General features: G+C 38.0%; 1 protein-coding gene across 1 annotated transcript; it reads left to right on the forward strand.

The window, feature by feature from the left end:
- The first annotated feature begins 1323 nt into the window (after positions 1-1323).
- Positions 1324-6209, forward strand: ubiad1 (UbiA prenyltransferase domain containing 1). Its single transcript, XM_069660602.1, has 3 exons — positions 1324-1493; positions 2678-3295; positions 5259-6209. The coding sequence occupies exons 2-3, from the start codon at positions 2734-2736 to the stop codon at positions 5744-5746; spliced, it is 1050 nt and encodes a 349-aa protein (XP_069516703.1). The 5' UTR covers positions 1324-1493; positions 2678-2733; the 3' UTR covers positions 5747-6209.
- The last annotated feature ends 8179 nt before the right edge of the window (positions 6210-14388 follow it).

The raw sequence follows: 14388 nt of genomic DNA on the forward strand, positions 1-14388 counted from the left end.
ATTTAGTGCTGCCAGTTGTAGAAGTGACTTTGGGCTGCATGGGAGTGACACCTCACAATTTTGGGCCTTGTGCCATAGAAGGGTAAGTCATGCAACACTATTTGCTCCAAAACTATTTGGAAATAGGATAAGAACTTTGGCCTATGACTATGAAGAGTCTTTACCCTGTAAACAATGGCATCAAATTACAACCCCTTTCCCCCTTAACTCTATAAACAATACTTTAACTCATGGTAAGAAAATATCTGTTATCACAACGTGCAGCAAATTATTTTAAGTAGAATTTAAATTGTGAGTGATACTAATATCTTAGGCCTGCTTATATTCACCGTTTCTTTTGCATTATAAAAATGACAAGATGTTTAGTAGCCTACTGTTACTTTGGCATCTGTGTGCTTTATTAAAGTGCATTGTATCTGCATGCCAAACTGTTGCAGTAGCACCTCAACCACCTCAACCAGACTCTGAACTCTGGCAGTCTTGCTTTTTCGCTTTTTCGCTTATGAACCAAGAATCTTATTACAATTTTCAATTGTCTTCACAAAGACTTTGGAGGAGTGAAAACCATAACTTTGAACCTGTAAATCCTTCTGATACAATGCAAGCTATATTATTACTGCAAGAATGTCAAATTTTGGAGAACCACAAATGTAATTCACCTGCGATATAAGTGATATAATAGCCGACTAACTATAAGATTATTAACTCTGATCTATGGATCTATGGGGACTGAAACCTTTACTGTCGAATTTAAAACAATGTTTCCTCAAATATTTCAAATTTGATGATAAGAAGACGGGATTCGTTATTGATGAATTATTAACATAAAGCAAGCCTTCTTAAAAAGAAACATTCTTATTTTTTTTAGCTTAATATTGTGTGTGTGTGTGTGTGTGTGTGTGTGTGTGTGTGTGTAAACGTGTGTAAACGACCTTCTCCACATGTAATGATCAGATAACAGCCCTTTTTATTTGAATGTATTTGTTGTATTTGCACATTAACATGCTCTACATTGTTCTGGGCCTGTCTTTAATATGTAAATGTAATTTCTTTTTTAATTATATTTATTTATCTATTTTATTTGTATTAATGTATTATATAACTCATCCTCTATATAACTTTGTTGTATTGATTTGTATATATACTTATTTTTTGTATTGTTTAAGTTGTTGGTAATGTTGTTATGTCTGTTTGGAAAACCAAATGTTGGTCATATTCAGTGCCATGCTTCATTTTTCGTAGGAGTTTAAAACTAGTCGGAACCATTGTGTGAGACGCTGTTTCTTCGACCCATGTGCAATGTTGCACTTCTGGCGGAGGAAATGGCGCCCGTCAGGTGCAGCAGGGTTTACTGTGGCCAGCCAGTCAAGTACCCTCGAAGTTGACACGTAAGCTAACTAACCGTCTCTCACAGTTACAGGCTCAGCGGACACAGAAACATGTTTTTAACCGGAGAGAGACGCAGTTTGTGTCGGATGGTGAAGACCTAACAGGTAAGAGCTGCTGTCAGACATTTCCTCCTCTCTGTCCCTGTGCAGAGAACGTTAGCTCCCCGGCTAGCCAGTTAGCTTTAATCCCATAATCTCAGTAGTTAGCCTGAGGATGTTTGCCCCTCCCGTGTCCGGTGCCCTTTCGTAGGTGGCAAGAAGTGTGTAGGTTTCTCCTTAAAGGACTGTCTCCAGAATTTAAGTGTGGGTGGTATTTGAATAAAAGCCACGTGTATTGGCAAGCTAAACAATTAGCCACTGTTTGTTCAGCCTCGTAAACACCCACTTTACCCTGAATTCAGAGTGCCTGGCAGTACCGTCTGTCCTTTTTTTCTGAAAAGTTACAGGACTGAGTCTGGTGCTTGTGTGCTAGCAACTTCAGGCTACTTGATTATTATCCCTCAAGAATATTTGACCTAGACCTACTATATCTGAAGCATCAACAATATTTCTCATACAATGAATAGTCTTTGTTTAAATTAGGTGTTCTTTGTAAAATAATTTGAACATAGCATCTGTAAGTGAAGGAAAGGGCTTAAATTGTTGGATGATGTAAGTAAAAATGAATGCATAAATATATGACATTATAAGGTATTCTGTGACCTGTGTATTTCTGTCAGGAAGGCTATCTCAAACTGTAATTAAACAAATAATTAGTTTATATGAAATAACCACATGGTAAAGCCTATTTTTGGATACTCCTGTGTGAATTAAATACATGACAAATAAAAAGTACTGAGTTTCTGTTTTCGCGTGGGCTGAGCCTGAGTCCTTTTCTGCATGTTGTGTGTCCGCCCTGTTAATAAACAGCCTCCCTCGATGGTTTGCTCCAGGTTCACTCTGATGTGCAAGAATTACAACGTAAAGCGATGTCAAACTAAACTAATGTAAAAATAGCTGTAAAGCAGTTCAGCTGCTGGTTTTGTGACATCTTCCATTAATTCCTGATAAATGACACACTTTTTGGTACTTATCATCCCCTATATTACCTTGTTTTTTATGAAACTAAATGTTATATGATCCTGTGTCAAATTAACATTAATACCTAAACAAAGCAACCAGCCTTTTTTCAAATACTCCTCACTATTGGAGATTTTCTTCCATTTTAAAAGGCTGTGGTGTATATGCATTGTCAACTGTGTTTTTAATTCTGCTCATAAATATTTGCTGATATATTTTTACTCTTACAGGAACACCAGGCTGACACTTGGGACTATTGCTGTAACTTTAGACCCCTTTCAGAGGAATGGCCAAAGAGCAGAAACAAAGCAGGGCAGAAACATTTGTGCTGCATGGATCAAACGGTCATAATGGCCAACAATGGCAGACTGGTATGAATAACTTTGCCAATCACTCTCAGGGCACTAACCACATGTCGAGGATGGCCCGCGTCGCTTCTGATGTGAGGCACAAGTGTGCGGCATACGTGCTAGCGCTGAGACCGTGGAGTTTCAGTGCCTCGCTCACGCCGGTGGCCCTCGGCAGCGCCTTGGCGTACAAACTGGATGGCTCAGTGGACTTGGTCATCCTGCTGGTGTGTGCGGTGGCTGTCCTTGTAGTCCACGGGGCAGGAAACCTTGTGAACACCTACTATGACTTCTCTAAAGGGATTGACCACAAGAAGAGTGATGATAGGACTCTTGTGGATGAAATCTTGGCACCGCAGGATATTGTTATGTTTGGAGCATTGTTATATTCTTTGGGGTGCTTATGTGCCACCCTGCTCTACTTCCTGTCTACACTTAGACTGGAGCACCTAGCCCTTATTTACTTCGGGGGCCTGTCCAGCTCTTTTTTATACACTGGAGGTGAGTAAAATATTAACTTGACTGTCTTTGATTACTGTCTCAATGGTATCTGCCGCACAAGACAATAAAAGCACAGACGCATCACACATTCTACTTTAGAGCTTAACCTAGCATCTTTGCATGTCAGGGGCTCAGGATGACAGCAAAGATTCATGTTGTAAATGTAGGAACTTTCCTTTGATGCCAGGAAAGTGTGCACGGCACAGTCATGTTTCCCATTGTGGTCGCTCTGTCATTTGTTATTATAATAAAACACTGCTAAGAACATCTTTCCCTGGACAGAGCATATATTGACTGCAGTGGAAAGGTCAGTTCAACCAAAACAGAAAAAAACAGAACTCACCATGTTGTTATGGTCACAACACAGGAAACATTTAGGTCAAGCTTGTGACCTGCAACATGTTTAGAAAACATCATACCTGAGTCAATATTATTTTATTTTTTACAAAAGTTCCATGAATTAACAAAAAATAAAGAGGTTTGGTCAAACAGAACAGAAACATGGGAAAATTCTGGTAAAAAAAACCTGCATCCTAGACTACCTAACCTCCATCCTCAACAGAAATAAAGAAGGGGAAAAGATAGTAGCTTCTGAAACATCTTCCTCCACCCAGAAAAGAGACATGATTGTGAGCATCAACCCATCTCTGTTTCCATTGCTGACCCCGCTAACTGAGCCGCAGTCACAGGATTTGGGTGAACTGGCCCTTGAAGGCAGTCTGTGTATTTTTCAGACATGGCACAGGTGTGTTACATTTCTTCATGAATCTCAGGTTTCAGTTCATCACTATATGTGTGGAGAAGTGCACAGTTCACATCTTCCATCAGAATTTCCTTCATCATTTTGACGTTTGTTCTTTTCTCTGGCAGTCTAACTTTGTCATTCAAGATAATGTCGGTATGTTTATATAAAATCCTTTCCTGATGTAGATTACTACAAGAGTATCATTATAGATGAACTTTACTGTTAGGCATACACAAGGGTACTTGTATTTGTTAGTACCACCAAAGATCCTCTGTTACAAAGATGACGCAGTACAAGTTATGCCAATAAAAGGAAAAAGTCTGTACTTCCTGTCTCCTAATTAGGCGTGGGCTTTCCCCTTCCAAAAATTGCTAAATAATACCATTGATAGTATTTCTAAGCAAATATACACAATTTGTCTTCTGTTTTAACCTTTAATTCATCATATAACATTAAATCCCTTATTTATGTCTGTTTATCTGCTTGGAAAGAGACATCTGCAGCAGTGAGAGTTCAGCACCAATAGAGAGAAGAGATATATGTGTTGTATGAGGTCATGGGTGTGTTTTTGAGACAAAGACAAATCTCAGCCAAAGTAGTTTTTTCGAGTCATTTGTTCGTCTTAAAAAATGCCATTTTGCCGTCTGAATGTTTGGAAGAAATGTAGCTTCTGATAAATGATCATTTACATCTCGTCTTAAGTGAATGAACACAGGACTTGCTGCTAGTCTCCTAAAGGTGCACGTGACACAGTTACAACAGAATACTCAGTGTTGTCTTATCTCTGAACAGTCTCTGCTGTTATTTTTCCTGTAAAAACAGTTTTATAGTTGTCTTGTGTTTGTAGTAGTAGTAGTAGTAGTAGTATACCTTTTGACAATTCTTTTCATTCTCTGGTGTCTTTTGGGCCCCCAAACCTTTAGGGAATAATAAATAAATAAACTACTGAAACACTGCCCTAAACTATAAGCACAAACTCAATCAGAACCCTAAAGATCATTTTCAACGTAATCAAGATGGCCTTTACTAATATTTGTTTGCATTAGTGGTTTTTTACAGTTTGCCCACAGCAAATGCCTTCCCTGATTTTTACATACAGAATCAAAGTGTATGAATGAAACAGTGAAATCAAATGCTGTATCTCTCTGTTGGAGTTGATGACTGTTTCCAACCAATAAATAAAGGTTAAACTTGGCTTTTGTCTCCTCTTTTCCACAGGCATCGGCCTCAAGTACGTGGCCCTGGGAGACGTGGTCATCCTCATCACCTTCGGCCCGCTGGCGGTCATGTTTTCTCATGCGGTGCAGGTCGGCTACCTGTCCGTGCTGCCGCTGGTGTACGCCGTCCCACTGGCGCTCAACACAGAAGCCATCCTCCACAGCAACAACACCAGAGACATGGACTCTGACAAGCAGGCGGGTATCGTCACCCTGGCCATCCTAATAGGCCCCACTCTGTCCTACGTCCTCTACAACCTCCTGCTCTTCGTCCCCTACGTGCTGTTCTGCATCCTCGCCACCCGTTACACCATCAGCATGGCGCTGCCTCTGCTCACGCTGCCCATGGCCTTCCCGCTGGAGAAGCAGTTCCGCAGCCGGTGCTACGCCAAGATCCCCCAGAAGACGGCCAAGCTCAACCTGCTCATGGGACTTTTCTACGTGTTCGGGATCATCCTGGCACCTCCTGGCAGCTTGCCGCTCCTGTGATGAATTAGCTTTGATATTTCAAAATTTCTGTTGTTTTAATACAGACTAGTTTATGTACCTCTTTGTATTTGTACAAAGCTATCCAAGGGATTTCACCGGCTTAATTTATTGTCTAATTTATGTGTTGAGCAGAGATTTAGTTGAGGACCTCCTCTGACACTAAAGGCGTAATCAGATCTGTTTTTTTTCCAGTATTAGGCCAGCTGTAATGTGTTACTAAAAGTTGAAATGTTGGTGTCATTTTGTAGAGGTAGGCAACGTTTACATCATGTAAGGCCAGACGATAAACCTGCAGTTGCCATATTTCTTCAGTTCAAGACACACCTCATAACACTGACAGCTAAAAACATTAAAAAAACATTACTCATATTCTCAACATTTTACTCTTTGTAAGGTACATGCTGTTTTTTTTGGAGAGCCAAATAGTATTTTATTGGATTGTAATAAAATTCACAGATGCTGATGTCCTGTGTGTTTTTATTTTTGATCAGAAAAGTCAATCCTTTCTCCAGCCTAATAATGGCAAGCTTTAAAGTATATTATTGACAGTAAAAATGGTTTCAGAGTTTGTTAAAACATTGACTTAAGCTACATTTCTATGCAAGAACATAAAGACATGAGCAGCACCTATCACCATTTGAAATGTGGGAGTTAAATGTTTGTCAGGTTTGATGGATTAAAATGGGAAAGTGGATCCCGTTTACCGTAAAAAAAAAAAAATATGAATCAGGTTTTGGTGCTTAAGAATAATAAAAAAAATTAAGTAAAACAGCAGAACTTCTGTCAAGAAACTCAAACACAAATGAAAGCATATTTGATACATGATGTATAATATATCTTGTTTTTAATTAAATGAAAAGCTGTGAGGATTTTGCAGGAATGTGGAAGATAATTACCAGGCTGTGTTCAGAACTTAACAGAATGAAACACAGAGATAATATATTCCTTTATACAGACATGTTCCTTGTGTTAGTAGAGAGAGATACAAAGCTGGCATTAACCAGCAAATGTTAGCGTTTCCACATGACAAACTCCACAATCTCACATATTGTCAATTTTATAGATTCAAGATTAATTTCATTTATGGTCACTCTGTTTATACAGGCACAATGTGAAATTCTAGCTTGGGTGCTCCATTTAAAAGGGTAATAAATATAAAAGACACATAGCTTAGTGATTAAATATATAACACAATAAGGAAGCAGTACTAAAAAAATATAATGTAAAATAGAATTTATAAAATTTACATGTAGAAGTAAATATTTACAGTTAAGGCAGAAGGCGGAATATAAAAATATACATTTTGTATATATAATAAACTCTTTGTGTCTATGTTGAACGTGACAAAACCTGGTTGCCGAAAATATGCACACTCTCCAAAGAGACAGATAATAGACACCACAGAGTTAAATTTCATTTCCTTGTTTCACACTAACTGTGAATTTACACAGAACACACCACCCCCCTTTCCCTGCCCTTTCTCTGTAAAAGAATGACTTGTTTGAATTGATACAAAGAGCAGTGTGATTCAGAATCAGGGTTTATTGCCAAGTAGGTTTACACGTACGAGGAATTTGTTTTGGTGTTTTGGTGCCGAACAATTAACACAGAACTAAAATAAAAATAAGTACAAGACTTAAATAGAACAAGATAAAAAGATAGGCAATAAGAAAAAAAATTATAAAAAACAATGTGTATAATACAAAATACGTACAACAGGTGTGATTAAAGACTGGACAGATGTGCAGGATATTGGTGAGTACAAAAAGCTTAAAGTATGAAATTAAAACTAGTGCTGTGAACAGACAATATTAAAGCTCAGTGTGTGTTAATGTACCACATAGATTCTGATTTAGAGTCTTAACAATCATGAAATGTTAAGTGACTGAGGGGCTGGATGAGAGTCCATGTCAAATGAGGGGGTGGGGGGTGAGGCCTTGTTGATGAGGCATGTGTTAAATGAAGTAGCCCCTAGAGTAAGTTATGAGATATTTTATTTATTTATTATCTTTCACCTCACAGTCTGCATTTAAAGTGTTAATTTACAACAAAAACTAATCTGGTTTTGTATAGCAGGCTATGTACCAGCAGGGGGCAGTATTGGACAGCCATCAAGCCAGCATGCACAGAAACCTTCACTTGCTCTGTGTTAGTCCTGTGAAATGCCCTTTTTGCAGGGTCAGAAATATTAGTTTGACTGGGAAGCCAAATAATTAGTTAATTCTGTTTTTTAAAAATCGCCATCTTCATAATGAATTAATTTTAAATTAATCTATATTTTTGTGTTCATTAAACTGTAACATAACTTTCCATTAGACTCAGCATATTATTGTTTATGTCATCGTATGGTTTGTCTTAAAAGCTCCCTAAAACTTAAAACAAACCACCATGAAAAAGAAAGAGCAGGAAGCAGAAAATATGCACTTTGTTGTCATTTTTACCTTTTTTTCTCTGTGTGTCCTGTTTATTGTCCTTTAGCACAAACATGTGACTTTTCACGTGTTACAGTATTTGTGTACATTTAGAATTAAACACAGTGTTTCAATAAGAAGCTCATTGCAAGCTTCATTTTGATTAATTTTAATAATTACCTGGCCTACCTTATCATTAAATCTGAGTGGGTTGTCTGTGGGTGCTACTGTTTCCACCCATTGCCCTGAGACATGTGGGTGGATTAATTACCACTCCCATGTCGTAAATAGTTAATTAAAATAAAAAATCAGCCTTTGTCTGTTTTTCAGAACATAGGCATAACCTTCTATAATATTATGATTATATTGTAAAATCAAATAGTAGCCGTGGTTATCATTTGGTCTTTTTCATTAGTCTTTTGGTTGTTTAACTCTGAGTCACCTTGAAGACATGACTGTAATCTGTTGTACATATTTTGTATTATACGTATTGTTTTTATATTTATATTTCTATTTGTATTACCTATTTTTTTTATCTTGTTCTATTTAAGTCTTTTACTTATCTTTATTCTGGTTATGTTCTAATTGTTCTGCACCAAAACAAATTCCTTGTACGTGTAAACCGACTTGGCAATAAATCCAGATTCTGATTCTTGGAGTTTGTTTAACATAATGAGAAACTGGGAAAACTACAGCCAACTAAATGACTAAAGGTTAAAGGCCCCATGGTCACCATTGACAAACACCTAATTCCAGTTGTGACGTTTGTCCTGTTTTCCTTAAAAAAACCAAAACCTTTCCATAAAAAGGAAACTCCACATGCCCCTTTTCCTTCTTTAGTTTCAATGTATTTTATCCATAGATTTTAACTGATTTGTGTAGATTGTTGTTTTACACATTTGCAAATTACAATGTAAATTATAGCTTCTACTGTATATTCTAAAAGGTTACATATCTTACTGCTATGGGGTCCAGTCTGTTAAGTAATTGTTTTAGTGGTTTTATACAGTGGTTATTGTCAACAATGCTTATCTTGTAGGCTTTAAATTATCCTTTCAGTACTTATTACTACAATAATTTATAGCTAGAATGTTTCCTCTGTAATATATACTTAAGAATGAGAAGGGAAATAAACAGTTCTAAAATTCTAAAGTAAAAAACAGATGGGTACTTTTTATCACTGTAAAGCACACTTTAGTTGGATGTTTTAATACTATAGCAAATATTATATTGTAAATTTCGGTAAGTATGCGTTTATATGTTTTATTTTAGGAGTGAGCTGGGCAATGTAGGTGGTTGGGCATATTAGCAGTGGTAGTGTAATTTCATGGGATTATTATTACTTTAATGAAGATGGTATTTCTAATAATCTGACTTGTGTTGTTGTGCAGTGTAGTTACATATATAAAATCTACCTCCGTTCCCCTCAATAACATTTAATATAAAATTTGTGCAAAAAATATGCAAGTCAACAATAATAGTGTCCTTTTTTCTGCAGCTTGTTACTTGAGACCAAAACTAACTAGTTGAGTTCAGGATTTGTTGTGGTTATTACGAGGAGCACATGAAGGCAGCATTAGTGGTGACGCAATGCATGGGCGTGTTGTCATGGCTGTGTGCTGCAAAACCTTCAGATATAGTAAACACTTATTTGTCCTAAAATAGGCCATGTCATCGTTGGTAGTGGACAGCGACATGGAATTACATTCTACCACAAAGTGAACATCCTTGACAAAGGCCCGGTAAGTAGCTACAGCATTAAATAAGGTATTTTTACACCAATAAAGGGTGGCCAAACATGGGTTAGCTAGCTAGCGTGTACGTTAGTCAAGCTAGTAGTGCGCATCGTTCTCTCTTATTCTATAGACACGCAGAATTATCTTCACAATTTTGCCAATTAAATGTAACCCTGATTTTCTTTATATGTAAAAAGCATATTCGTGGTTCATGATTAATTTGCATTTAATCCACCCAGCAGCGTTTCACTTCTATAAAGATGAAACATGACAAGGTTGCCTGTCAAAGATATGCCTAAATCAAAATAAGGTTTTATTTTGGAGGGCGTTATACATTAGTTTAAAAATTTACACTTTGGTTCTTACACGAAATACAAGTAGTTGTATGCTTGCCGATTTAACCAATGGGTTTCGTCCATCATTATTCTACAAGTCTGTGTCTTTAAATTATGTAAGTGTCCTTTAGAACAACTAAACTACTTAACTTAACTATTTTTGAACGATATTCTGTCGTGACATTTTTCTCTCCTTAAGAGAACAAGCAGGTTTTTCCTAACTAGCACGTGAGCTAACTTGGTAACTAGGACTTGCACATTATTAGCTGGGTGTCATGGTCGTTTTAGTGTACCTGTCAGTATTGGGCAAGTTGTTAGTATGTGCCTTACATTGTGTTGTGGGGTGGGAACATTGACACCGGACATAAGCTCAAAAAGACACACTTTGACGCATTTCATCAGTGTTAGGAAAACTGCTAGAGAAAGAAATTTGGCCATAGTCGTCCCTGGTTCTACCAATATAGCACTTGACTGACATGTGCTAGCACTATGACAATATGATGTATTAAAAGCTGTAGCTGTAATATGAGACCTGACCTTACACCTGTCATCTCTCTGGACATTTGTTGGTGATGAAACAGAGCCCAGCTGCAGCTGCCACACACTGGAGCTACAACTGCTCATAGTCAGGATTGCTTTCAGCCACACCCACTTTAGGAGCAAAGTTTCAGTCTGTTTCTTTGTCTTGATGTCTCCACAAATCTAAATCACAATAATCGAGCTTGCCGACTGGCTTACACCAAAGTATGAGTTGAGGTTCAGAGACACAGTGATCACTTGATTGAAATGTCAAGGAAATGGGGAGGATATTGTGTGGAAGTTCTCAAGGTAAGACTTTTAAATACCTGGAATAATTGTTGAAAGGGTTTACATCTGTGTTCATCCCTCTGTTGGCAATTTAGAGGCACTTGTGGAAAAAACCTGGGGCCTGTTTTTGTTTGTTTTTGTATTTTAGTGTGTAATCTCTGAGGAGACCTTTTCTCATAAATTCTTGATACGCATTTGTCTCCGAACATGTTTCTTATTAGTGGTTGAGACTACAAGGCAAATAAGCTCTACATAGACTCTCTGTGCAGGGCTCTTTTTAAAAAAATAATACATGTTTTACATAATCTAATTTTAATACAATGAGCATGTATGATTACTATAAGAGCAAGTTTATAAGCTAGCTTGTGCAATTTAAAGCAACCTTGTGTTTAAAATGTTAACAGGATGTTTCCACTAAGAAAGCAGAAAGCAGAATTTGTGATTTGAATATCCATTGGCTTTAAATGCCATTGCTTTGTGCTGTTCAGTTCTTCAGTACAGTTTCCCTTGGGGAAGCACCTAAAAAGTTTCAAGGTCGTCAACTTGTAGCACTCTTGTGAAACTGAATGAAATGTTGTTTTGGAATCATTCCAGAAGTCTTGGTAGGCAACCAATGATGCTGATTACATTGTAAAGTTTGCAATCAATAAGCTGTCCTCATATCCATAATACTTCTACTGCAGGACACTGACAGGCCCTTATTCTGTTGTTAAAAAGAGGCATGTTTGGTAATTTCGTCATCTACTTTTACCAGTGCAGACACTTTACTGTTGTTGACCAGGGAGCAGCTCCACCATATGACAGTTTAAATACAATGAGATGAAAAAATGTGTTGATGGTTTTGATTTTTACCGGGGCATCTGTCCTTAATGGTCCAGATTTTCAACTTAAGTCCTATCATGCTATTATGGGGAGCTAATGCCATTATGGTAAAAAAAAATAAAAAATAAAGAAAGCAATTTCTCTCTGTGCCTTTGGGGGATGCTATCTGCTTCACCAGTCTACGTAAAACGTGTCATCTGGCGGAGGCCAGGGAGCTTGCTAAACTACACTTCCTCAGTCTAGGATGCCCGCCTCTGATGTCTGCAGTGTTTAGTTGAAAAAAACCACATACCATAAAATGCAATCATTTGTTCTGTGAGGTGCCTTGAAACGCTGCCTGCTCTCCTGTTTTCCCTCCTAGACATTCCACATTTATAACTGAGTCATGTCTTGTTCAAAAAGGTTTGAAATGTAGACTGCAGACCCGAAGATATTTAAGATAACCCAGCGGTAGATTCTCGTAATTATTTGGAGTCTGTATCGCTACCGAGACATTGCCTGCAACGAAAACAATAGTATTTCACTCCAACGTCTCTCACTGGGCCGTTCCTCTCAGAGGGAGGGGTGCAATGCACGCTGGATGGTGTAGGAATGTAGAATGGGTGAAACCACAAGCTGTTGGTACAACTTCCTCCACAGCTATGGCGCCAATTTCAAATATTAGTGCTGTTGCCGATTACAGAGAACACCAGCTTTGACTGACAGTGACTTTTTCCAGGGGCGAATTTCTCCTTTTAAATTATCTTTGGTTAGTTTGACAATGCAGACAGTGTTGTAAATTAGTAAGAACTGCTTAAAGTTATACTGTATATTTGACATTTATGGTGGGAATTACATAGATTTGTCAGGTGGTAAATCCAAAAAACAGACATTAAGATCCATAATTTTGTCTTTAATCTTTCACCCAATTGAATTTCAAGACACAGCACCATGTCATGATAATTGGATATAGATATTTCCACATAGAAGATAATTCATGCTATGACAGAAGGCTATATTTGTATTTCCCACCCGAAGCTTTGCCTAATGGCTAGTGTTCTCAAATTGAAGAAGGGAGCCTGAAACTGGTTTAATGTTTCGGTTTCAATATCATTCCAGTTCCCACAAGCCAGCTTATTTAAAGAATTACAGAGATAACTCTTAAAGTTGCATCGTGGTTAGGTGAAGAGTCAGCAGCTCACTGTAGAGATGATCCTTTACAAATTTCCCTCCTAAATTCCACTACTGAAACTGTTTGTTTGTCTATCAGCCAATACTAAATATGGATCTGAACTGTGAAATATAGACATATTTCGTTTTGTTTCTAATGGCCATTAACTTCTAACCATGTGTGAATTGATTGCTGTCGTTGGTGTATGGCCTATAGCTCAGGTTAAACTCTTTGTAGAAAGTCAACAAACACATACAGAGAATGAATGCCAGAACTTTATTTAAATATCTAATTTGACAGTCAGAACTAAAAAAAGAACATTAATGTATCAATCTAGGATTAAATATAGCTAAGTTCTGTATAGAGCATTTCCTGGACACATCTCCCTGAGGCTTTCGTCTGCTGAAGATCATCAGGGAAACACAGATTGTTAACGTGAAACTGCTTCCTTATTCAGTATTTCTCAGTGTTTTGTAATTACGGGATCCATTTGTTTTAAAGGGGAGGAGACCTCCGTGGATAATTGTGCTTCCGGTGAAAACGTCTTGAGCGATGAAGCCTGAAAGAATCCTAAACTAAAAACAAACAGAGCATCTAGACACAATCTGAGCAGACTTAAGCCACAATTCTGCTCGCATCACCTCCAGACGTGTTTTGTCCACTGACGAGCGTCCGGGGAACATGAACTGCTGAAATGATGCTAGCTCTGACTATCATTGCACTTTAAGCTAGCGCATTCTGCTGTTGCTTGCTATTGTCGCGTGATGAATCACCTAAAATCAGTTCTTCCTGTTCACTCTAAACCTAAAAAAATCTTTAGTTCCCTTGCTGAATTTACGGTTTCAGATTGGTGCCCAGACGGCATACTTACCGATACCAGATCTTGGTGCTCTCCGATACTTGAATTTGTATTGAAACTCTACCTCCAGTAATCCAGTGAGTTTGTGATTTACACTACATATATATGTATAATTGATCTTTGTGAGAGTAGTGCTGTTCATGACACGGTGTGTAGGTGTAGCAGCAAGTCCACAACTCGGGCTTTAGCCTTTGGTATCGCTTGCTCAAGTATTCCAGGGTAGCTTACATGGACAAGTGAGTGTTTGATTAGTGTTTGCTGTTCCCTCCAGTCTTTTGTAACGTACTCGAGGTTTCACCTCCACCTTACCTGCCAGAATGATTGGTTGATCAGACACACCTTGCTCCAATATCCCAGCGTCTAAGCTTTGTGTTTTTCCCAGGCTTCAACAGGCCTTATTTGAACAGTCCTCTCAGTCTGATGATTACCATGTTTGTGTGTGTGTGTGTGTGTGTGTGTGTGTGTGTGTGTGTGTGTGTGTGTGTGTGTCACTGTCTGTTGGAAGAGGAGCTGTTTGAATGA

The sequence above is a fragment of the Semicossyphus pulcher genome, unplaced genomic scaffold (assembly GCF_022749685.1).
Source record: "Semicossyphus pulcher isolate SPU_LCO1_2020_fin unplaced genomic scaffold, fSemPul1.0.p SCAF_13, whole genome shotgun sequence".
NCBI lineage: Eukaryota > Metazoa > Chordata > Actinopteri > Labriformes > Labridae > Semicossyphus > Semicossyphus pulcher.